The sequence below is a fragment of the Rattus norvegicus genome, chromosome 6 (genome assembly GCF_036323735.1).
Source record: "Rattus norvegicus strain BN/NHsdMcwi chromosome 6, GRCr8, whole genome shotgun sequence".
In the NCBI taxonomy this organism is placed as follows: Eukaryota; Metazoa; Chordata; class Mammalia; order Rodentia; family Muridae; genus Rattus; species Rattus norvegicus.
Window position 1 is genome coordinate 135,448,845 of NC_086024.1, and position 25,280 is coordinate 135,474,124.

Genomic DNA, 25,280 nt, shown 5'->3' on the forward strand with positions numbered 1-25,280 from the left:
AGGTGACCAAGCTTGACCGAGATCCAGCATCAGGAACTGCCTTGCAGGAAATCAGCTTTTGGCTAAACTTGGAGCGTGCATTGTACCGCATCCAGGAGAAGCGGGAGAGCCCAGAGGTGCTCCTGACTCTGGACATCTTGAAGCATGGCAAACGTTTCCATGCCACTGTCAGTTTTGACACAGACACAGGTAAAACCAGAGCCAATAGCCAGATGCATAAGTCACTGACCTTCCTTCTAAGGTCTTTGATGATGTAGATGGACTTCAGTAGATGCAGTTTGGGATCAGACCCAGGCCCAGCCTTTTATGTGTCAGACAAGTACTGCACCAGGGGCACACTCTAAACTCCCCCCCCCCCCCCCCCCCCGGAGCTGGGGACCAAACCCAGGGCCTTGCGCTTTCTAGGCAAGCGCTCTACCACTGAGCTAAATCCCCAACCCCTGCTGTGGTACTCAGTTTTAAGTGAGTAAATTTCCAGTAGAGCCCCTCAGGCTATGGTGACCACCTTAAAAAATGTTGATTAAACATTCACCAGCACTGCACACGTTTGATCCTTTTCTTCAAAATTTCTCTGACACTTTTTTATCCTATTTTTTTTCTTTTTTCCTTCTTTCTTTTTTTTTTTTTTTTTTTTTTTTTAAGATGGGTTTTTATGTAGTCGTTATGTAGCCCAGGCTGGCCTCAAACTTCCTAGGTAGCCAAAGATGACCTTCAACTCCTGCTCATCCTGTCTGTGCCTCCAAAGCACTAGGATAGCAGTGTACACCACCAGCTTGCTTTGAAGTCTTTCTTTCCTAACACTTTCAAAAATCTTATGTCAAAGGAAGAAATAGGCCAAAAGCCAGTTTTTCCTGTGATTCCATGTTCATAATGACACATTTAAATTTAGCCTTGAGTGAGTGTTCTCAAAGCTGACAACACTGAAGTTTCTCTAAACTTAATTTTTAAAGTAAAATATGTAGACAGTACTAAAAGCAAAATATAAAATGTTAGCCTGTGAAGGAAGCTACTTGGAGATGGCTTGTCACTAAGTTAGGATGCAGGGGAGTTGTTTGGTTGTTTATTTTTAATGGAATACATGTTTTTTGTTTTTGTTTTTTTTTTTTGTTTTTTTTTTTTTTTTTTTTTTGGTTCTTTTTTTCGGAGCTGGGGACTGAACCCAGGGCCTTGTGCTTCCTAGGCAAGCGCTCTACCACTGAGCTAAATCCCCAACCCCGGAATACATGTTCTTAATGTGCATGTGTGCAGCATGTTGTACATGGTGCCAACTGAGAAGAAGACGATATTGAATTCTCTGGACCTGAAATGTTAGGATGGTTGCAAGCTGCCATGTGGGTGCTGGGAACCAAACCCAGGTCCTCTGCAACCAGCCAGTGCTCTTAGCTGATCCACTTTTCAGCCCAACTCTACTCCTGCATCCCACCACCCAGGCAGGGTTTCCGTGTAGTCCTGGCTCTCCTGGACTTGCATTGTAGGCCAGGCTGGCCTTGAACTCAAAGAACTCCAGCTGTCCCTGCCTCCCATGTGCTGGGATTAAAGGCTTTTATAACACCATACATGGCTTCAACTGTACCCCTAAGAAAACCAAAACTGAGTGCACTAGGGATATTGTTTGTTTGAAATACTGTGAATGATTTTTCTCTAACTAGATACTTCAGCATCGAAGTGAATTTTGTAGTTCAGACAGTTTACTTGGTTACTCATGGAAGCCGTTAACCCTCCTTGTCAATCTAGGTCTTAAGCAGGCGTTGGAAACGGTGAATGACTACAATCCTCTGATGAAAGACTTCCCCCTGAATGACTTGCTGTCTGCCACTGAGCTGGACAAGATAAGGCAGGCACTTGTTGCAATTTTCACACATCTGAGAAAGATCCGAAACACAAAATACCCCATTCAGCGGGCCCTGCGACTTGTGGAGGCAATTTCCAGAGACTTGAGTTCTCAGTTGCTCAAAGTCTTGGGCACGAGGAAGTTGATGCATGTAGCGTATGAAGAGTTTGAAAAGGTAAGTCATGGTCTTTAGAGAGCCACCCTGAGCCGGTAAGATCAGTGTGACTTAGTGACAAGCCGTCTCCCAATTGTACCACAGGTCATGGTGGCTTGCTTCGAAGTCTTCCAGACGTGGGATGATGAGTATGAGAAACTCCAAGTGCTGCTGAGGGACATCGTCAAGAGGAAGAGGGAGGAGAACCTGAAGATGGTGTGGCGCATCAACCCTGCTCACAGGAAGCTGCAGGCCCGCCTGGACCAGATGAGGAAGTTCCGCCGCCAGCACGAGCAGCTGAGAGCTGTCATTGTCAGAGTCCTGCGCCCACAGGTGTCTGCCATACAGGCTCACTCAGTCCTTGCTTTGTTGCTGCTTTTGAACTAATTCTTTGAAAGAGCTGACTGACTACCTTGCATGTAGTGCTTTACCCTTAGTTTCCTCCTGTCACTTGTCACCCTTGATCCTGAGGCTGCCTTATGTCATGAGTATCTGAGTACTCGTGTGCTCCGCACGGGCGTAGCTCAGAGCAGACGCCTGGCCGTTAGCGTGTAGTGCGTGACGTCAACAGAGCCCTGCAGCAGTGCACCACAGTCAGCTGTGGGGGATTACTGTTTATCTCTAAGCCTTAGTAAAACAGTTCGGAGGTTCCTTTCTCCTTTGTGTGCTTTTGGGTGTGTTTTGTTGTGTTTCATTCTGGGGATTGAGTCCAAAGTCCTGTGCCTGCTGCTGAGCTGCACCCTCGTCCTGTGTGGTCTTGCTCTTGTTCTCATTCCCTCTCCCTTCAAAAACATATGCAGTAAAGACAGAAATGTGCAGGGACATCGTTATAGTGTGCTCATGGTTGAATTGTGATGATAAAGTACTGAAGGTTTAAAGTCAGTATTGATGCACGAGAATCCTGTGCTATGTCTATGACAGAAACGTCTTTGCAAATATTTTTTGTTCCAAATCTTTTTTTTTTTTTTTTTTTTAAGGTCACAGCAGTTGCACAGCAGAACCAAGGAGAGGCACCTGAACCCCAAGACATGAAAGTGGCCGAGGTCCTCTTTGATGCTGCAGATGCCAACGCCATCGAGGAGGTGAACCTGGCCTATGAGAACGTCAAGGAAGTAGATGGGCTGGATGTTTCCAAAGAAGGGACGGAGGCTTGGGAGGCTGCAATGAAGAGATACGATGAGAGGATCGACCGCGTGGAGACCCGCATCACTGCCCGCCTCCGAGATCAGCTCGGCACAGCCAAGAATGCCAATGAGATGTTCAGGATTTTCTCCAGGTTCAACGCACTGTTCGTCCGCCCACACATCCGAGGGGCCATTCGTGAATACCAGACCCAGCTGATCCAGCGTGTAAAAGATGACATTGAGTCTCTGCACGACAAGTTTAAGGTCCAGTACCCACAAAGCCAAGCTTGTAAAATGAGTCATGTCCGCGACTTGCCCCCTGTGTCAGGGTCTATCATCTGGGCTAAACAGATTGACCGACAGCTCACTGCCTACATGAAGCGAGTGGAAGACGTCCTGGGCAAGGGTTGGGAGAACCACGTGGAAGGGCAGAAGCTGAAGCAGGATGGTGACAGCTTTCGAATGAAGCTCAACACCCAGGAAATCTTCGATGACTGGGCGAGGAAGGTTCAGCAACGCAACCTTGGTGTTTCCGGGCGCATCTTCACCATTGAGAGCGCTCGCGTGCGGGGCCGCTCTGGAAACGTCCTCAAGCTAAAGGTGAACTTCCTTCCAGAGATCATAACACTCTCCAAAGAAGTCCGGAACCTCAAGTGGCTTGGCTTCCGCGTGCCACTTGCAATTGTGAACAAGGCTCACCAAGCCAACCAGCTCTACCCATTTGCCATCTCGCTGATTGAAAGCGTCCGCACTTACGAACGTACCTGTGAGAAGGTGGAGGAGCGCAATACCATTTCACTGCTAGTGGCCGGCCTGAAGAAGGAGGTGCAAGCCTTGATCGCAGAAGGCATCGCGTTGGTGTGGGAGTCCTACAAACTCGACCCCTATGTGCAGCGCCTGGCAGAGACGGTTTTCAACTTCCAAGAGAAGGTGAGTTAACTTTATCCTTTAGCATTTATGGGTGATGTAGTCACTAAGTCAGGGAGCACACTAGTTCTTCACAGCAGTTTGTAAGATTGACGCTAAGGCCCCTGGAGCTGCAGGAGGGGAGGAGTTTTCTGGCTGTTGTCTGATGGAGTAGGGCTTTGGGAGTGCTGCCGAGTGACAGACACCCTGAGACACCTAGATGGGGGACATTGGAGGCTGGTAGGCATGTGGTGCAGCTAGAGGGAGAGGTGTTCAGACCTGTAGCAGGCGTGCGTGTTCCCATGGCAGGACAGAGGGAGAAAGATGCTGCTGGGGTTCCCGCCCTCCTCTTCCATGCAGGGGAAGCAGCAGCGTCCTCACTCGAGCAGCTAGGGCTAGCTGTATGGAGGGACTTCTCCACGCTGACCACAGTTCTTAGGAAAGGAAGATGAATAAGCGGCAGAGTAAGTGGATGTTTTCATATGAAGTGCACGCCCCTCTAGGTGGACGACCTCCTGATTATCGAGGAGAAGATAGACCTGGAAGTCCGTTCCTTGGAAACCTGCATGTATGATCACAAGACATTCTCTGAAATCTTGAACAGAGTGCAGAAAGCAGTGGACGACCTCAACCTGCACTCCTACTCCAACCTGCCCATCTGGGTCAACAAGCTGGACATGGAGGTACGCATGGCTGAATTGGCCAGACACTTTGATCTCTCCTGTCCTGTGGCCTGGGTCCTGTTAGGTATGGCCTTTAGTTTGTCTGGGAAGTGTTTTCCCTAGATACTTACTTGACTGGCCCGGTTCCTCCAGAATCCCTCAGCTAAGGTCACAGACCAATGCTGTGATCCCTGACCTATCAGTTCTCAGCTGGGAACAAGCTGTTGGGGTGCAGAGAAGAGTTCCTCCTTTTCCTGGATACTTGACAACTCCCTATTGGTCTTTCCATCCTGTTCATAAGATTTAAGGTTTATTTTGTTTATTTTCCTTTTTGATGGCAATGGTAGTGTGTCATATTGGAATCTAGGGTCTTGCCCTCCAGTCAGCCTTCTCTCACCTGGCCAGAGCCAGGGTAGCTTTTCTTACTCATTTAGAAAGAGCATCTTTTATTACAGAGGGTCCAGATTGAGCTTGGGTGGTCTCCCTTTAAGTTTAAAATGGCATCCACACCAAGGATACGGAGGAAGGAAAGTTATCAACCTGCAGGTGCTGTGGTTCTCCTCAGCACATTCTTAGGGAGTTACATAGCATAGGACACACTGGTGGCAAAGACATGGGAGGTCCTGTCTGTCATGTAGAAGAGCCCTGCCTGGTTCTGGGCAGAGAAGGCTTCCTTACACGTGCTGAAGAAAAATGTCCTCAGCTCCAGGCTGCAGTGTCCCAGCTTCACCATCCCAGCTTCACCTCTAGAGCGACCTCCCCTCAAGTTCCACAAAAGAGCTCGTCAGGAGAGCTTTACAGCTACCGAGAGAGTGACTTCATCTGCTGTGTGGTGGCAGTGTCCTTGTCACTTAGGAGCTGAGGAGACTGGCAGTGCATGAGTCCCAGAGGTGCAGAACGCAGCTCTGATGAGGCTGCAGAAGTCACAGAGTGAGATAGGATTAGAGTTGGACGCTGACTTCGGCACGCGTGCCTCCATCTCATTCTGTTCCCTGTGAGCTGACCTTCAAAAGCAGCCACTCAGTGACCCTGCTTTCTCTGTAGATTGAAAGGATACTGGGTGTCCGCCTGCAAGCTGGCCTTCGAGCTTGGACCCAGGTTCTCCTCGGACAAGCTGAAGATAAAGCAGAGGTAGACATGGACACCGATGCTCCACAAGTTAGTCACAAGCCTGGTGGAGAGCCCAAGATCAAAGTGAGTGTCTCCCTGGGTCTCCTGGGTATAGCAAAACAAGTCCCTCCCCTCTGGGGTTTCTGCAGAAGCTGAAGCAAGAGGATCACAAGTAATGAGATCCTGTCTCAAAAAAGTGCCTGTCAGGGTAAGCCCTGGGGTATAGCTAGGTGTTACAGCACTTGCTTAGAATGCAGGTGGCCCTGACACTGGGGCTGGCACTGGCTACGAGTGCCTGTGAAGAAGTCACCTTACAGTAGAAGAGCCTGACAGACACCATTTTACCAGTTGATGAATGTTAGCTTCGCCGTGGTGTGGGTGGCTTTACGTGTCTGTGACATCTTGTGATGACAAGGGCATTTCACATCTGCCTTTTCTCCAGAAAACTTCTGAGAAATATAGAGGCTCACATAGAAAGCTAGTCTGTGTAGCATCTGGCCAGAGCACAAAATGCCACAGGCTGGAATGGGCTAAGGAGGTTGAGTGCAGGGTTAGGTGGCCCATCCAGTGCAGAGAAGCTGCAGAAGTGTCATGTGCTTTCTTTGCACGTCTTCTGTCAATTCAAAATGATTTCAAGTCAGGAAGCCATAAACACTCAAAAGTCTGCTTAGGAAATGTACCCTGTGCGAACTCTTCCTACCATCACATAGACATGTGATGAACCATTCTGAGACAGGGTTACTCTATATAGCCCTGGCTGTCCTGGGACTCACTCTGTAGACCAGGCTGACTTCAAACTCACAGAGATCTGCATGCCTTTGCTCCCGAATGCTGGAATTAAGGGTGCAAGCCACCACCCACTGCTTCAGAGATATCATTTTTCCAGCCTCAAGCTACTTTTACTGAGCATGTGGATTTCCATGAGTACCTACTGTGCGCTGTGACCTGGGCACCAGGGCACCTGGAGCAGATAAACTGATGCCTGCTCCCAGCCTCTGGTGATCTTAGAGGACAAATATAAAATCACTCGGGAGTGCATCTGATAGTGACAGACTTCGTGGTTCTACCTAGAGAGGCCATAATTCAGACAAAGAAGGTTTTAAAGAATCCAAACCAATTTATTGAAATATGTTACTGAGTAAAAACAAACCCTTCCTTTTACAGAACGTTGTTCATGAGCTAAGAATAACAAATCAGGTAATCTATTTGAATCCACCCATCGAAGAGTGCAGGTACAAGCTATACCAGGAGATGTTTGCTTGGAAGATGATTGTGCTGTCCCTGCCCAGGATCCAGAGTCAGAGGTACCAGGTAAGCTTCCGGGGGCTCCAAGCGTGTGCCCTCTGACCAGGTCTTATTGGGGACTCCGATGCCACTTCACAGGATGAGTCGGTTAATAAGCCCCACACATGTCTCTCTATGCTCAAGGTTCCTGGGTCGCACATCCTGAGAGAGAGCTTGGCAGTCGCAGCTTCCCTCATCTCTTAAAAGTTTCCCATATAAGCTTCTTTGTCTTTTCAAACAGGGTCTCTTGATGTAGCCCTTGCTCTCTTGGAACTCACTGTGTAGACCAAGTTTGTCTCAAACTTACAGAGATTCTCTTGCCTCTGCCTTCTGAGCACTGGTATTAAAGCTGTCTGTCACTGTGCCTAGCCTGTGAACCTCAATCATCTCAGTTCCTCCTCCAGTGTGGTGTTTGGTTTTGGATTATAGGGTCTCGCTGTATGGCCCCCAATGACCTCCAGCCTCCTGAACACTGGGGTGGCCACTGCAGCCCCTACTTTCAGAGCTATTTTCAAGCACCCACAGAAGTGGGAATCGTGAGCTCTCGCCTGCAGCCCTGTTTATCAGCACGTAGCTGTTCTTAATTTGTGGATCCCCACTGACAAGTTTAAGGCAAATCTTAGATTCTTTTTTTTTTTTTTTTTTTCTTTTCTTTTTTTCGGAGCTGGGGACCGAACCCAGGGCCTTGCGCTTGCTAGGCAAGAGCTCTACCACTGAGCTAAATCCCCAACCCCCAGGACAGTAGTTTTTTTTTTCAAATCTTAGATTCTAATCTTCCTGGTACCCTTCTAGAGTCAACGGAAAACCTGAAAGACCATTTACTCCATAATGTTGGCTGGTGTCACTTTAAAGTAGGATTGGTGACTTTCAAATAGATTCCACAGCACTCTTATGCAGACTGCTCTAGAATTCTGTAATTCTACTGGAAACAAGTCCTTTAAAATTAAAAAATAAATTTATTTTTGTTTTACATGTATGAATGTTTGTCTGAATGTATATCTGTTTATCAGGTGTGAGCCTATTTCTCTGTAGGACAGAAGAAATAGTTGGATTCCATAGGGTGCTGGGAACGGAACCCAGATCCTCTGGAACAGCAGCCAGTGCTCAGGACCACTGGGCCATCTCTGCAGCTCCAAAACACACTTTTTATTCCTTGTGACTTTGAACATAAATGTCACTTTGAAGGGTTTGTTTGCTGTTGTTGTTTTATTTGTGGTGTGTTTGTGGGCACGCGCTCCCTTTCATATATCACAGTGAGAAAGTGGAGCTCACAGCACACCCTGCAGGTTAGGTACCTATCTCTTTTCACTTTGTAAGTTCATTCAGGGAATTGAACTCACGACCTCAGGCATGGCAGTGAATGCCTGCTGAGCCATCTCCTGGTCCTGTGGTATGTTTGCCTGGATAATCATAACCAGTCTGAATTTTGGTTTCTGTCCCAGGCATCTACATGGCCTTTGGGATCCTCTCTGTCTAGTTCTGTGTATGAGGTGTGCGTTGTCTTGCTCCTCTCCACTCTGGACGGATGATAGCTGCCCTGTGGGTGGACACCGGCACTGCTGGCCCAGCTCTGGCTGCTGCTCCCTATCCCTTCTGTCCCACAGCCAGGACTTGGTCTGCGCTGCTCCCGTGGGTGGTCTCCTCTCCTGCTCCTCTCATTCTTTTTTCCACCCAACCCAGAACTCATGTGTCACCCTGGTTTCTGTCATCGCTGTCTTTAAAGCTCATCCTGGTCTGCTTTTAAAACAAAATCCAAACATCTGATTTACCAAATGAAGACTCAGAAGCCAGATGCTGTGGTGAAACCCTGCTAACTCGGAGAGGCAGAGAAAGCACCCAGCTGACCTTCCTGTCCACTGACACCCCAGAAGGAAGAAGCTCTGTCTTTTTGTCTCTTTGTCTCAACTCCTTACCTTCACTCCCTATCGACTGGTCGCTTGCTCTGCCTCCTGATCTGTGGTTGGCTGTATTTAATCCTGTTTACAGAGAGCTCTGGATAAACGCTGTGTGCCAGGGCTGAACCACACCACAGCAAAGCTTCTCCAGCTCACAACCTCGGAGTTGACAATGTGATCAGTTTGCAGTGTTGACTGCCTTACCACAGTCACTATTCCCACCCTTTCCTAGGAGTTAGCATTGTCTTGGCTACTAATGTTGCCCCTACTGCTCTCTCTGCTCTCTCAAGTCAGTCTTCATTGCGGGATAATTGCCTTTGCTCCTCTGTGGGCTCTAAAAGCCTGCCCTCCCTCGCAGGAAAGCTGTAGTCCTGCTGCTTGTTGGGCCTGTTGCTACCTTTCTGACCCTAATCCCTGCTCCCCTCCTGGCTCCGCTCAGGCCTCACTGCACTCTTGCTGGCCCTCAGCCCCAGAGACTGGTTTTGCTCCCTGGGATTTTGCATGAGGCGTTCTCTGCTCACAGTTCCCGAGAACAGATATGCCTTCCACCCTTGCCGATCTCTGTTCACTACCACCTTCTGATAAAGCCTTTCCTGGTTTTCTGTTGGAGGGACAACCAGCAATGGGTGTGCAACTCAGTGGTAGAGAGCTTACCCAGCATGCCCAAGGCCCCTTGGTTCAATCCCTCTACTATAAAAGTTTAAATAGAATGCAGCCCTTCCCTGTCCCATCCTTGCCCCCCCACCCCCATTCTACGTAGACTTCCAGCCCATATGACAGCCTGTATGTGCGTGTCCTTCCTCTCTTAGAGTGGGACTTCAGGTGGGTGGGAGTGCCTGTTCACCGTGCTTGAGGCCTAGCAGGTGAACCGAGGGTTCTGGGTGCTCTTCAGCTTCGCTTACCTTGTGCCATTAGTGACTCCACATTTTCCAGTTTACGGTTACTCTCGAGTTCCCTTTATTGGTTAAATGAGTTAAATATAATCAGGTCTCTTTTTATTTATGGCTAAGGAAAATTCATCTTATCTCTTCATGCTTTTGATGGTGACTTTTTTAAGTCATTTCAGTAAAAGGTGACTGAGATTGGCACTGTATGCACTGTTGGTCAGTAACGTCTAGCTCTCGTTGGTCAGGTGGGAGTGCATTATGAGTTGACCGAGGAAGAGAAGTTCTATCGGAATGCCTTGACACGCATGCCTGACGGCCCTGTCGCACTGGAAGAGTCCTACTCGGCGGTCATGGGCATTGTGACTGAAGTCGAGCAGTATGTTAAGGTAAGACACTCTTGGTTCCATCCAGTGCCATGGCTACACTGTCCTAGACATGCAAGAGCGTGAGAGCGCAGGGCTGGGGTGTGTCTCAGCCGCCATGGTTGATGCCCGCACCACCAAAGGAGGAAAAAGAAAAGCTAGGAAGCTAAGAGGTCCTGATAGATAGTAAGGCTCAGTGGGCAGGGTTTGCTTTATTTACTTATATATTTACCTGTTTATCCACCTTCTGTTTGGTTTTTCATGCTGAGACAAGGGCTTATTCCTTATTCCAGCCCTGCCTGGCTGGAGTTACTTGCTTTGTAATCCAAACTGACCAGAACCTAGAATTCTTTTGTCTCCTGAGAACTGGGATTACACGTGTGTGTCACCACACCTGACTGAGTCTTACTATGTTGCTTTGGCTGGCCTGGAACTTTGTAAACCAGATTTGCTTTGAGCTCACGGGGATCACCTGTGTCTGCCTCACAGGATTAAGGCGTGTTCACCACAGCAGCAGCACTCGTTTATCATAAGTCAAGAGTGAAGAGTAGGTAAAGCTGTGTTGTCTAACTGTGGTTTTCAAGGAAAGTAAAGTTTTCCTTTTTGCTGTATAAATTCCAAGACTTTGAAGTGAGGTTCTCTAGCGGGGTGAAGACATGGCTTTGGACTGCTGGCATCCTGGGCACTGGCATAGTAATAGTCTGCAGAACTGCAAACCGGAGCTGAGCTCTGTGTCTTGTTTGCAGGTTTGGCTTCAGTACCAGTGTCTGTGGGACATGCAGGCAGAGAACATTTACAACAGGCTGGGGGAGGACCTCAGCAAGTGGCAAGCGCTCCTGGTGCAGATCAGGAGAGCCCGAGGGACCTTCGACAATGCCGAGACCAAGAAGGAGTTTGGACCAGTGGTGATAGATTACGGCAAGGTGAGCTCGGCCTGTCTCGGCACCAGGCAGTGCTAAGAGCAGTACTGGTGTTGGGCTCTGGGTGGAGCCTGAACACTCCAGGAAAGAACTGATGGCATGCTGTCCGCTTCCCTGCAGGTCCAGTCCAAGGTGAACTTGAAGTATGACTCCTGGCATAAGGAGGTTCTCAGCAAATTTGGGCAGATGCTGGGCTCAAACATGACAGAATTCCATTCCCAGATCTCAAAGGTGAGAAGGCTGGCATGTTGCCCAGGAACTGGAGGCTGCAGGGTGAGCCTGGCACCGTGATCAATCAACCTTCTCTCCCACAGTCTCGCCAAGAGCTGGAGCAGCACTCCGTTGACACAGCCAGCACCTCTGACGCGGTGACCTTCATCACCTATGTGCAGTCTCTGAAACGGAAGATCAAGCAGTTCGAGAAGCAAGTTGAAGTGAGTTCTCACGTGGGCCTCCTGACGAAGCTGTTAATGTCTTGTGCTCTGATGGAACACTGAGGGACTCAACACCTTAGGAATGTTTCTTACAGTGCAGTCATCAGCTGCCACTGTGTGCCATTAGAGTGCACCATGAATCCTGCTGTGGTGGCAACATGTCTGACCCCAGCACCTGGGAGGCTTAGGCAGGGGAACTGTTTTTTGAGGCCAGATTGGTTTTCACAGAAGAGGCTGGTGGGAAGCAGACATACATGACTGAGTGGGTAAAGGTTCCTGCTGTCAAGCCCGATGACCTGAGTCTTCCCCAGAACCATGTGATAAAGGAGAGAGCCGACTTCTGTTGTCCTCTGCCTTCCACACACATGCCACACACACACACACACACACACACACACACACACACACACACACACACACTAAGTAACCGTGGCATCATGGGAGTCTAGGAGTCTGCACCTTAAAAGCTCTGGTGTGATGTTAAGCAGAGTTATGTTTGTCTGAGAATCACTGTCTCTTTAAATCTGTTACTGTTTCAAGCGCTTAGATTTGCGTGTTCTGTTGTGATCTAGGATAAAGAGATGAAGCACAGCGCAGGGCGTTCTCTACGCCCAGCTGGTGCAGCTGGAGAAACCGCCAGTGCAGTAATCTGGAGGTAGACGATTGTAGAGTAGCAGGTCCTTTGATCTGTGTTCTTCAGGCGCAGGGGTCTTACTTCTTGTTGAGTGTCGGCAGTAGTTTCTTCTATTGTTGTAGAAAAAAAATTATCTTTTTAACCTTCAAAGCTCTACCGCAATGGTCAGCGTCTGCTGGAAAAACAAAGGTTCCAGTTCCCACCTTCTTGGCTTTACATTGACAACATCGAGGGTGAGTGGGGGGCCTTCAATGACATCATGCGTCGGAAGGACTCTGCCATTCAGCAACAGGTTGCAAACCTGCAAATGAAGATCGTGCAGGAGGACCGAGCTGTGGAAAGCCGGACTACCGATCTGTTGACAGACTGGGAGAAGACCAAACCTGTCACAGTGAGTTTCACTAAGCTTGCCAGACACAGGAGGCCATGCTGAGCCACAGCTATTCAACACTAAAGAGTATTTGCCCACCCTCCAGTAACTAAAAGGCTGTGCTAGCAGCCAGACGGTTAGGCTAAGGCAGAAGGGTCACTTGAGTATGTGAGCTTGTGAGCTTAAGGCAACATAGCAAGGTACTGTCCAAATAACAGTGAGGAGCTGGAAATAGAGTCAGTCAGAACCTTACCCAGTGCGTGGATGCCCTGATAGTTATAGATAGATAATAAGTGTGAAAGCTGTGGGGCCCTTTATTTACCCAGAGTGATAAAGTAGGAGGTGGTTTTAAATGTTTGTTTGTTTGTTTATGTCTGTCTACCATGTGCATGCATGCTGTGTCTTTGGAGGCTAGAAGAGGGTGTCTGCCAGGTCCCCTGGAACTAGAGCCAGACAGTTGTGAACTGACACTCTGGTACTAAGACTTGAGAACTACAGCGCTACCCCTCCAGTCCCCAGGAGGTGTTTTTACGTGAATACAACTTAGCTTTCCTCAGAGTTGGAGTGACAGGTCAGAGGTTCGGCGCACTGGCTGCATTCAGTTCCCAGCTCACATGGCAGCTCCCTGCTGTTTAACTCCAGTTCTAGGACTCATGCCCCCTCATGTAGATATACATGTAGGCAAAACACCAATTCCTGTGAAATGAGGATAATAAAAAATAGTTGTATTGTTTTTAAGGTGTTCTTGGACATGCTCAGGTTTAGAATTTGATTTCCCTAAGTACAACTCATGCTTACCAAGGCAGCTGATAGCCAGGCTGCCAGGCGTGGCCTCCACTTTGTCACTGTTTCTCCAGTGCCTCTGAGCCCCAGAGTTCTGTCTCCTGAGACAGTCCTGCCACTCTCTGCACTCTGGCTATTTCAGGGCAACCTACGTCCTGAGGAGGCTCTTCAGGCCCTCACCATCTATGAAGGGAAGTTCGGCCGACTGAAGGATGACAGGGAGAAGTGTGCCAAGGCCAAGGAGGCACTGGAGCTCACAGACACGGGGCTCCTCAGCGGCAGTGAAGAACGAGTCCAGGTACAGACGGACCTGTGAGTGGGAAGTCTGGAGAACCGCCGCTCCCCTGGGTTGGCCCAAGGACCCCGCTAGATACTAAGGTGGTTTTCCTCTTGTTTCTAATTCCTGAGGTGTTTTCGTGTTAACTGCCTTCCCTTCTCAATCACAGGTGGCCTTGGAGGAGTTACAAGACCTCAAGGGGGTGTGGTCAGAGCTTTCTAAGGTCTGGGAACAAATTGATCAAATGAAGGAGCAGCCATGGGTCTCAGTTCAGCCTCGTAAGGTAGGTGTTTGCGAAGTGGGTGTCTGCAGTTCTGTGTGTGTTAGCAGTCACAGAGAGAACTGGCAAGTTCCCAAGCTGTCACTTGTACCCATGTGTTGTTGATGTGACTCATATAAACCGAAAGTTTGTTTTATAGACCTGTTCAAGGGTTGCAGCTTGGCGGGTAGAGTGCTTGCCCAGTGTGCTCCAAACCTTAGGTTCAGTCCCCAGAACTCCGGGTGATGGAGGCATGTGGGCTTTTGTAACTTCAAGGCTAGCCTTGGATAAATTCATGAGACCATGTCTTAGAAGAAAAAGTAAAAATAAACAACATATGGTGGTGGGGTGGAGTGTGTGTCTGTGTCTGTGTATCTGTATATGTGACTCCACTCTCCTATGTCTCCTGACAGCTTCGACAAAACCTAGACGGCCTCCTGAACCAGCTGAAGAACTTCCCTGCAAGGCTTCGGCAGTACGCCTCCTATGAGTTTGTTCAGAGGCTGCTGAAAGGCTACATGAAGGTAGGTGACTGCCACACGTGGGTGTGGATGTCTTTTCAAAAGGCACCTGCTCATATGACTGTTTGCCCCTGAACAGATAAACATGTTGGTAATTGAATTGAAATCGGAAGCACTTAAAGACCGGCACTGGAAGCAGCTGATGAAGAGGCTTCACGTTAATTGGGTGGTTTCTGAGCTGACCCTGGGCCAGATCTGGGATGTTGACCTTCAGAAGAACGAAGCCATTGTCAAGGATGTGCTGCTAGTGGCACAAGGAGAGATGGCTTTGGAAGAATTTTTGAAGCAGGCAAGTGTTGGGAGTGGGTGTCAGGCTATTGTATGCATTTATGCCCGTGTAAAATGAAGCTTTGTCATCCTCAGTCATCTCTGTCCCCTAATGCTTGCTGCCCCTGCAAGTGTCTGAGTGTTGACTTGTACTGCTAACGGCCTCTCCTGTCCCCTCAGATACGGGAAGTGTGGAACACATACGAACTAGACTTGGTCAACTATCAGAACAAGTGCCGTCTGATCCGAGGCTGGGATGACCTCTTCAACAAGGTCAAGGAGCACATCAACAGCGTCTCTGCCATGAAGCTCTCTCCGTATTACAAGGTTCGGCCCACAAGGCTCCCCTCTGCACTGCAGTTGCACCTCACATGCCTCGTTATTTAAAGTGTGGTCCTAATTTGTAATTTTCAGTGAGCTTTGGCATATTTGAGTGAAAAGTAAGGGTTTGAGCTGTCCTCCTGTGTACCTACTAGGTGTTTGAAGAAGATGCCCTGAGCTGGGAGGACAAGCTGAACCGAATCATGGCTCTCTTTGACGTGTGGATTGATGTGCAGAGGCGCTGGGTCTACTTGGAAGGCATCTTCACAGGCAGTGCAGACATCAAACATCTGCTGCCTGTGGAAACCCAGCGCTTTCAGAGGTGCAGCTCCCATGGGGTCAGGCACTGGCAGGGCCGACGGGCCCTCTGCAGAGGCTGACCTGCTCTCTTTTGTTCTCTAGTATCAGCACGGAGTTTTTGGCTCTGATGAAAAAGGTCTCCAAGTCTCCACTTGTGATGGATGTTCTGAACATACAGGGAGTCCAGAGGTCTCTGGAAAGGTTGGCCGACCTGCTTGGAAAGATCCAGAAAGCATTAGGGGAGTACCTGGAACGAGAGCGCTCATCTTTCCCCAGGTGAGCCTGAGACAGATCAAGTTCAGCTGTGCTGTGCTCCCTCTGGTCTGTCCGCTTCCCTTTGTCTGTCGTTGCTCAGTTTTGACATGAAGGATTTTGATGGTCGACTCAACTGAGCCCTCTGCCTCTCCCGTCTCTAATGCTACCCGAATGCCCAGTTTTCCACCTTAATCTTACTCGTTTTGTCTGTAAACCACTTGAATTACTCTAGGGTCTTTGCGTAGGGTGAGTGGAGCAGTGCTGTCAAAATGACTTAAGTGAATGACACTGAATTCTCCCAAGTCTTACTGTAACTGTGTCTCTCACGGAGCCCCGGCAGTTGTTTGTGTGAGATCTGAGTTCAGGCCTGAGGCCTCTCTTGTCGCTGCTTCCTCCTGTACGTAGACGTTTGCTCAGTCACCCTCTACACCAGGCAGTAGCAGCTGGCTTTGTTTTGATTTCAGGTTCTACTTTGTGGGTGATGAGGATTTGCTTGAAATCATTGGAAATAGCAAGAATGTGGCTAAGTTGCAGAAGCACTTCAAGAAAATGTTCGCTGGCGTTTCCAGCATCATCTTAAATGAGGACAGCTCTGTGGTCCTCGGCATTTCCTCCCGAGAAGGGGAGGAGGTAAGCACATTGCCTTTGTGGCTTAGACATCTCCCTCCCACTCAAACTCCTTAATTCATCTAAGATCTTTTTATCTTCAGGTTATGTTTAAAACTCCAGTGTCCATCACTGAACACCCCAAAATCAACGAGTGGCTCACTCTGGTGGAAAAGGAGATGAGAGTCACCTTGGCCAAACTTCTGGCAGAATCTGTAACAGAAGTGGAGATTTTTGGAAAAGCAACTTCTATTGACCCAAATACCTACATTACTTGGATTGATAAATACCAGGTAATCTCTAATAGAAGCAAACAGGCTGAAGATCTTAGCTCTCAAGCACTTGAAGATGTTGGTAGCTGGTCTTGGCTACTTGTTGGGTTTTTTCCCACCCATTATCGCCCTGGTTTCACCCCCTATCACTAGATAGAGGCGGGAGAGAGGGGAGGGAGAGATCGATCTCTGAATCTAATTTCTTCCCTTTTGTTTCTTTGAGCACAATTAACAAACTACAACCGATCTCCTTAAATGACTGACAGCCCCCTGGGGACCCTTACATTTATACACCCTCTAAAAAGTTCCCAGAATTCCAAATGTCACACAATCATAGAAACTATCTGCAAATGGCAAAACCATGACTGTACTAGAGCATGGGGCAGATCGGAGTCAGCTGCTGCAGACAGTCCGAAACAGCCCCACATCCCACACCTGGATCAAAATGAAAGCACATTCCCGTAATATTTCTGTGTTTTAAAGAAACCCACATTCCAAAATTGCCCCTACAACGAGCCCTTGGGACCCAGGGGATGGCTCCTGTAGTCAGGCTCTTCGGGGAGGGACGGTGAAATAGGAAGGCCAGTCGAGGGGTGAGTTCAGAGCCAGGCAAGAATCCGTGATTCTCTATCTCAGAGAGCCCCGTGTGTCTCCTGTCTCTCCCTAGGCCCAGCTAGTGGTTTTGTCGGCCCAGATAGCCTGGTCTGAGAACGTGGAGAATGCACTAAGCAACGTCGGAGGAGGCGGAGACGTGGGGCCCTTGCAGTCTGTGCTCAGCAACGTGGAGGTCACACTCAACGTCTTAGCAGATTCTGTCCTCATGGAGCAGCCCCCTCTCCGGAGAAGGAAACTGGAGCACTTGGTGAGCCTCATGCCTTAACCCCGTCTCACCTCTCAGCTCAAGCAGTGAAAGGAAAGGATGCTTTAAAATCTGTCTTCTCTATCAAAAGAAAAATGAGCTGGGAGTTGTGCTCCACACCTGTAACTTGAGCTTTGGGAAGTGGAGGCAGGGGAAGGGGATCGGGAGTTCTAGGCCAGCCTGGCTTACATGAGGCTTTGACCCTGGACACGGGTACTCCTTGTGCACCTGGGTGGTGTTTGGTTCTGTTCTTCTTTAAAAAATAATCTCGCGCTTGCCTAGCAAATGCAAGGCCCCGGGTTCGGTCCCCCTCCGAAAAAAAGAAAAGAAAAAAAAAATCTCGGTGAAGGCTAGGTTGATAAGAAGTTTGCTGCACAAGCACAAGGACCTGAGTTCTAGTGCCCCAGGTCCTGTTGAAAACTGTGCAGAGAAGAAGGTGGAATGCCCCCAGAGAGTGACCTTACACGCGTGCATGCGTGTACTCATATACTCACAAAAGTAGCTCCTACCTGTGGAGGAGTCGGGACTGTGAGAGAAGGAAAGTGACCAGCTTTGTTTTGTTGTTGTTTAAGATTTTCAAAACTAGGTTTCTCTGCGTAGCCCTGGCTATCCTAGAACTCCCTCTGTAGATGAGGCTGGCCCTGAACTCTCAGAGATTTGCTTGTCTCTACCTCCCCAGTGCTGGGATTAAAGGCGTGTGCCAACATCACCGGTCATGGCCAGTTCTTTGCATCTTCTTCCCAGAGGGGGAGGCTGCAGCAGTGTGGGGCACAAGGTGGGCACTGTAGGATGTACGTGAGGAAGCTGCTGTCACACCTAGCTGCATAGGGTTTTCACTTACAGAGGGTTTTTGGCTTTTGTGTTTTCTGTAACTCTGTGTCTGTGGCACTATTGGGATACTGTATAGCATGTCCAGTGTCCACATTGATGAAGTTCTGTTTGCAGTTTGGACTATTTGCTGTAGTCCCTGTAACTAGGCCTGACGCCTAACGTCAACCTAACAGACAGTCTGCAGACCCCAACAGCACAACATTTTTTAGCTTATGGCAAACTTTTACTTCCTCAGATCACAGAGTTGGTTCACCAAAGAGATGTTACCAGGTCCTTGATCAAAAGCAAGATTGACAACGCCAAATCTTTCGAATGGCTCAGCCAGATGCGATTTTACTTTGACCCTAAGCAAACGGACGTGTTACAGCAGCTGTCCATCCAGATGGCAAATGCCAAGTTTAACTACGGCTTTGAGTACCTGGGCGTTCAAGACAAGCTGGTTCAGACGCCCCTCACGGACCGCTGCTACTTGACAATGACACAGGCTCTGGAGGCCAGGCTCGGGGGCTCCCCGTTCGGTGAGTCACTCACGGCCTGGGCAGATGGAGTCACGGCAGATCTTACTTTTATACACTAAGCCGACGGTTTGGAGGTGTTTCTTTATTCCGTGGTTTTACACTCAAAAATCTTTAGATGTCTTACATTTATTATATATAGCAATGTTAAGATAAACTTTATGGCTTTTTTTTTTTTTAAGCAAGGATTTACTAGGTAATGGACCTGAGTAGTAAATTGTTTCTCTCCCAAATGATAGGACCGGCTGGAACAGGAAAGACGGAGTCTGTCAAAGCCCTCGGCCATCAGCTGGGGCGATTCGTCTTAGTTTTCAACTGTGACGAAACCTTTGATTTCCAGGTAAGAAATAAATATTTTCACATCACCTAAAACCATTAAGCTTCCCCTCTCACAAACCAATGAGAGCAGGCCTTTCCTGCTGCTGTTCGACCTGCAGCAGAGCCCAGCGCACACATTGACGCCTACTGAACTTTCAGCCTCTAAGTTAACTGTTAGTGTTTGTCTAAACTGGCTGTTGCCTGCCTGCTGTCTGTCTGTCTGTCTGTGTATCTGAGACTGGGTTTCCCTGTATAGCCCAGGCTGGCCTGGAACTCATACTCCTCCTATCTCAGTGGGACTTGCAGGCATCACTGTCACCTCTGCAGAAATTACCCTCCCTTCTCAGACCAGGAGTCAAACCCAGAGTCTTAATCATGCTCTACTGCTGTGCTGTGCCTTCAGCTCTAGAGAGGGAAAACTTTGAGGTAATGCTTAATGTCTGTAGCTGAAAAAAAATTATGGAAAGTGCTTTCCATGCTAGCAAAGTGTTAGATTTTATTGGCACAGGATGGCAAATGCATTTCTCAGTACATCTTCGTAGTGGCAATGTTTTTATGTGAATGAAGAATGAATAACTGACTGTCCATGTTGGGAGGTGGATGATATTCTCATTTCGAAGGGAGAAGTTGTAGGTTTCAGAAAGATGTGACTTGCTCAGAGTTGGGCAAGCCAGTCACAGTTACCACAGGCTGCAAGCTCACACTACAGAGATGTCCTGCACAGTCCTTGAGGCCAGAAGCCCACAGTGGTTTTGATAGATCTAGCTCCCAGTGAGGCCTCTCTGCCATGTGTAGATTGTTTAGCCATCATCTAAGCATGTGCAGAGAGGAAGAGAGCGGTGGCTGGAGGATGGACTCTGGTAACTTACTCTTGCAAGAACCCCATCCCTCTCTGATCAGTGTATCCCCCATCGTTTTACCTCCTGTAGGACCTGTGTCAAAGCACAGTAACACTGGGCTTAGGACATGGAGGAATGACCTTGGGAAGGGAAACAAGTCAGATCTGTAACATGATTTAAGCCTCTTTGGTTCTTTTTACTCTAGGCGATGGGACGGATCTTCGTGGGGCTTTGCCAAGTGGGCGCGTGGGGCTGCTTCGATGAGTTTAACCGGCTGGAGGAGCGGATGCTGTCCGCTGTGTCCCAGCAGGTGCAGTGCATACAAGAGGCACTGCGGGAGCACTCCAACCCCAACTACGACAAGAGTAAGGTTCTGTGTGTGCTTCGTTCTGGGTTGTTTGTGATCACTGGGGAGCTGGAGGGGAATCTGATGTGAGCTCATTTCCAGTCCCACCAGCAAGCACCACAGTGAAGCATGGTTGGAGACTGATGTGTGGGCTGGGTAGTTTGGGATCAGTTTTGCTTCCTGACAGTAGCAGCAGCAGTACAGTTCCCGTGGGTCCTGGAATAGAGCTTCCTTTGCAAGGCCAAGGCCACAGCACACTCCCTTCCTTCCACACCCGAATCCCACAGTGGCCCTTGGGAGACTTTGAGCACCACAGCCTCCTTAGCACCTGTTTGACCTCAGCGCCCCCACCGTGCGCTCTGTGGAGTCCTGTCAGCATAGGAGTAGCTGTTCTGGAAGGCTCCAGGGGTGGCCTTGCTCTCTGCATCTAACAGCCCAGGCATGTGGTAAAGGTAGTCTTGGTGCCAGAAGATGTCTTGCTGTGCAGCTGGGTAGGCGAGAGAGACAGAGACAGAGACAGAGACACAGAGAGAGACTGACTCTTCCTGTTCGTACCTACTTCAGCCTTTTCTCCTTTACTTTGTTTTTCATAGGGTTTCTTTGTGTAGACCAGGCTGGCCTTGAACTCAGAGATCTGCCTGCCTCTGCCTCCCAAGTGCTGGAATTAAAGGGATGTGCCGTCACCCAATGGATTTCTTGTTTACTTTTACTCCATAGTAATAGCAACTTGTGTTAGAATCTTCCAGACGTGAAGAAGACATGACTATCAGGGCAACCCTGTAGTCTCTCACAGAGTAAACCACACATTCCTAGGCAGTGCAGGCGGCTGGATGGTTTGTTTTATAAGTTGAGCTGATGGTAAGAGGAGGTGATTCCCAATGGCTCTTGGTTGTGTCACTTGGATTCACTGACAGGTTTGGTCCCTGTTGCCCTTGTGACATTCAGCATTGCTTGCACAATCAGTGAGCCTCTGGTGGCTTGATAGCTGTCCTCTCTCTGCCTGACTGTGGCAGTAGTCATAGAGGGGTTGGCCTGGCTGGAGAGAGCAGCCCAGCTAGAGGCTCTGTCTCGAGGTCGAGGGAGCAGTGTTCTGTCATCTTAGAGATTCTCAAGTGTTTGCGATGTCTTTGGTAAGTCTCTGTCATCTCATTTCAGCCTCAGCCCCCATTACTTGTGAGCTGCTGAACAAACAAGTCAAGGTTAGCCCAGATATGGCTATCTTCATCACCATGAATCCAGGCTACGCAGGCCGCTCAAACCTCCCTGACAACCTCAAGAAGCTCTTCCGGAGCCTGGCGATGACCAAGCCTGACCGGCAGCTGATCGCCCAGGTCATGCTGTACTCACAGGGCTTCCGGACTGCTGAGGTCCTTGCCAACAAAATCGTCCCGTTCTTTAAGTGAGTAGCTGAGAGGCCGTCCCAGACATTGGCTGGCTGGTGGTCATGGTTGCTGTCCAGCCCCATGTCTCTCAGACGCCCATCTCACTCCTTCACTGTAAATGCTGTTGCTTAAAGGGCACTCTTTTCAAAGAGCCTTTTTTCTTCCAGACTGTGTGACGAGCAGCTGTCTTCTCAAAGCCATTATGACTTTGGTCTGCGGGCTTTGAAGAGCGTGCTCGTGAGTGCAGGCAACGTGAAGAGGGAGAGGATCCAGAAGATAAAGAGGGAGAAAGAAGAGCGAGGGGAAGCCGTCGATGAAGGAGAGATCGCTGAGAACCTGCCTGAGCAGGAGGTTAGTGTGTGATGCTTTAATTGTTTCCCCACACTGTGGAGCCTAGGCGAGCCTCAACCTCAAGGCTGCCTCATCCTCCATGAGCTGAGACTAACAAGTGTTCTGTTGAGTACATGCATGTTTGAAGTTCACCTTAGGGCCCTTAGTTCAAGGCCCCGAGTCTCAGTGTGACCCCTCCTGGGCCTCTCCTCCCTGCACAGATTCTGATCCAGAGTGTCTGCGAGACGATGGTGCCCAAGCTCGTGGCGGAAGACATCCCGCTGCTCTTCAGTCTCCTGTCAGACGTGTTCCCTGGGGTGCAGTACCACCGTGGGGAGATGACAGCCCTTCGAGAAGAGCTGAAGAAAGTGTGTCAGGAGATGTACTTGACGTATGGTGATGGAGAAGAAGTTGGCGGGATGTGGGTTGAAAAGGTACTGTAACCTGCTGCCGCTCCCAAGACCGCGGGCTCCCAGGCGTCTGAGGAGACTGGTTCAGCAAGGCCAGTGCAGGCATAGCGTGACTTAGATTTGCCCAAGGCGTGTTTGGATGTCCCTTTACTAACACACAGGTAGCGAAACACGTCTCTTACACGTAGCACTAGCTCTAAAAATGCTGACTAAAATATGATTATAATGAAAATTGGTTTATGCTTTAAAGGTCGCCCAGTCCCCAGGTTAGGTTCAGTTGACAGTCAGCTGTGGTTTCCTTTCTGGACCAGTTTCTTTCCTTCCTCTGCTCTGTTATTTGTACCCACCGTGTGTATGTTGGCCTAAGTACTCTATTGGAATAATCCTTTCCGTTTGATCTTTTCTCATCCTTGGAGAATCTTCAGATGTTTCCGTGTAGGGAAAGCACAGAAGACATCTATTCTACTGGCCCAGACCCCTTCCTGGTGTAGGAATGTCTTTGAGATGTGGTTCCCACCCTCTTGGGGTTCCTGGCTTTAGGAATTGAGAAGATGCATTTCTTGCTCACTGTCACCAGAAATGCACAGAGCCTGTCTGCCTCTCTCCCTCATGGGCTCTGTGCTGCTCTCGGGCCCGCAGGTTCTCCAGCTCTATCAGATCACCCAGATTAACCATGGCCTGATGATGGTTGGGCCTTCAGGAAGCGGGAAGAGCATGGCCTGGCGTGTGCTGCTGAAAGCTCTTGAGAGGCTCGAGGGTGTGGAGGGTGTGGCCCACATAATTGACCCCAAGGCCATCAGCAAAGACCACCTCTACGGAACCTTGGATCCCAACACCAGGGAGTGGACAGACGGACTCTTCACACATGTGCTGAGAAAGTATGTATACAGTTTGATCCAAGCGCTTGCAGTCACCCTGTTCACACACATAACAGAATCCATTGAGAGGGTAAGCGTTTGAAATCAGGAATCCTGCTTTGTAAGACTCTGAAACTGTTTTTCAAACTAGGATCATAGACAATGTGAGAGGCGAGCTGCAGAAGCGCCAGTGGATTGTCTTCGATGGTGATGTGGACCCCGAGTGGGTGGAGAACCTCAACTCCGTGCTCGACGACAACAAGCTCTTGACATTGCCCAATGGAGAGCGTCTTAGCCTGCCACCCAATGTGAGTAACCGTCCCAGTTCACAGTCCAAGACTTCAGTTAGCCATGTCAGCTACAGCAGGGAAATAGTAAGTTGAGAGTCCCGGAGTCAGGCAGCTTAGAAGGCTTAGGTAACTTTTAGTCTGTGACTATGATTTCTTTGTTGACTGCTTACTGTGCTAATCAGTTACTGTGCCTGATTCGTAAGTCGACTTTATCAAAGGTACGTGTGGAGGACACCTGGGGTACACAGGGCTCAGTGTATCCCAAAGTCCAAGTGCCCACTTCTGGGAGGCTTAGGGTTGTCCCAGGTCAGCCGCTGAGTGGCTGGCAGTTCAGTTGTGTGGAGGATCGGCTGGGGGAGGGTATGAAGATCAGCGGGGGAGGGGGGATATGCTGGGGTCTGTGGCCTGGATGTTTGTGTCAGCATTGATGTTTACCACTCAGAAACAAGCTGAGGACTCTGAGCCCCATCTTACCACCCCTTACTATCTCACCAGACTCCTTTGGTGACCGACTGTCCCATAGATTCTGACTCTGCTCTAATAGCTTGATTTTGTAAGATAGATGACTCCAAGGTTAAGGGTTCTGATTCTGACCTCTGATTAGAATCTTAGCCCCACTGTTCACCAGATTGGAGATCTGGGCAGGAGGCCTAACTCTGGATGAAAGTGACGATAGAATGGCTCTGTAGTTCAGGTGGGTGAGTTCAGGTGTGTGGAACGTGGGAGCAATATTTACAGGAGAAACTTGCCCACTGAGGCTTGCCATGACAGCACCTTGTGAGGTATCAGGGCCCCCATGCCAACAGGAACTTCACACAGTACATAATTTCCTTCCCAGATTCTTACCTAGAGGACATATTAGTATTGTAGCCATAGGAGCTATTTATTGGCTTTTGGGTGTTTTTGGTTTGTTTGTTTTTTTTTTAACTTTTTAATTTACATTTCAGATGTTATCCTCTTTCCTGGTTTCCTGTCCATAATCCCCTTCCCCTTCCCCCTCCCCCTTCTATGAGAGTGTTCCCCCACCCAATCACTCACCCCTTCCCACCTCCCCGCCCTGACATTCCCCTACACTGGGGGAGTCTGGCCTTGGCAGGACCAAGGGCTTTGCTTTTTTAATTTTTAAAGTGAAAAAAAAAAAAAGTACCCTTTCTGTGTGCAAATAGGTAAAGAAATTTTAATGTTCATGTTTCTATTTGTACCTTAATTTGCCTAATTCTTCCTCCCAGGTGCGAATAATGTTTGAGGTGCAGGACTTGAAGTATGCAACCCTGGCCACCGTGTCTCGCTGCGGCATGGTGTGGTTCAGTGAGGACGTGCTGAGCACGGACATGATCTTCAACAACTTCCTGGCCAGGCTGCGCAGCATTCCCCTGGATGAGGGGGAGGATGAGGCACAGCGAAGGCGCAAAGGCAAAGAAGACGAGGGTGAAGAGGCCGCCTCTCCAATGCTGCAGGTGTGAAGGCCCCGTCCTCTGGGGCACAGGCTTGGCCCAGGAGGATGGAGTGAGGCTCCGGCATTCAGTAGAGAGCAAATAGCCAGCTCTCTACCTGAGCAGCTCCTGAGGAGACTCAGCTCCTGGGGAGACTCATGGGGTAGCTTGCAGACGTTAGGTACCTATGAGAAGACTTCAGTGAGGAGGTCACAGTAATCAGGTGACACTTGCCTCTACCCCTGTGATCTGAGTTTGATCTTTAGATCCCACAAGGTGACCTTGCTACTGAGTATTATGGCATGCATACACCACACACATACACATATACACACGCACGCGTGCACGCGTACACACACGCACACACACACAACACGATAATTTTAAAATGTAAAGTGCCTTTTCATTTACTTTCTTTTTTCTTTATAATTTATGA

At 49.1% G+C, this 25,280-nt stretch overlaps 1 protein-coding gene across 2 annotated transcripts in view; it reads left to right on the forward strand.

Annotated features, from left to right (window-relative positions):
- The window catches only part of Dync1h1 (dynein cytoplasmic 1 heavy chain 1), a 65,743-nt gene that overhangs the window by 12,470 nt on the left and 27,993 nt on the right, over positions 1-25,280 (forward strand). For both annotated transcript variants that reach the window (XM_039111848.2, NM_019226.3), the window contains 31 exon segments: positions 3-189; positions 1,735-2,006; positions 2,091-2,318; positions 2,963-4,039; positions 4,519-4,698; positions 5,722-5,871; positions 6,952-7,098; positions 10,099-10,239; positions 10,962-11,138; positions 11,256-11,366; positions 11,450-11,569; positions 12,355-12,594; positions 13,499-13,654; positions 13,803-13,916; positions 14,306-14,416; positions 14,493-14,702; positions 14,861-15,007; positions 15,157-15,323; positions 15,404-15,577; positions 16,021-16,186; positions 16,267-16,455; positions 17,102-17,296; positions 18,360-18,642; positions 18,879-18,979; positions 20,002-20,161; positions 21,298-21,541; positions 21,692-21,875; positions 22,076-22,288; positions 22,904-23,142; positions 23,273-23,429; positions 24,641-24,868. In XM_039111848.2, the coding sequence (XP_038967776.1) occupies positions 3-189; positions 1,735-2,006; positions 2,091-2,318; positions 2,963-4,039; positions 4,519-4,698; positions 5,722-5,871; positions 6,952-7,098; positions 10,099-10,239; positions 10,962-11,138; positions 11,256-11,366; positions 11,450-11,569; positions 12,355-12,594; positions 13,499-13,654; positions 13,803-13,916; positions 14,306-14,416; positions 14,493-14,702; positions 14,861-15,007; positions 15,157-15,323; positions 15,404-15,577; positions 16,021-16,186; positions 16,267-16,455; positions 17,102-17,296; positions 18,360-18,642; positions 18,879-18,979; positions 20,002-20,161; positions 21,298-21,541; positions 21,692-21,875; positions 22,076-22,288; positions 22,904-23,142; positions 23,273-23,429; positions 24,641-24,868 (6,468 nt within the window).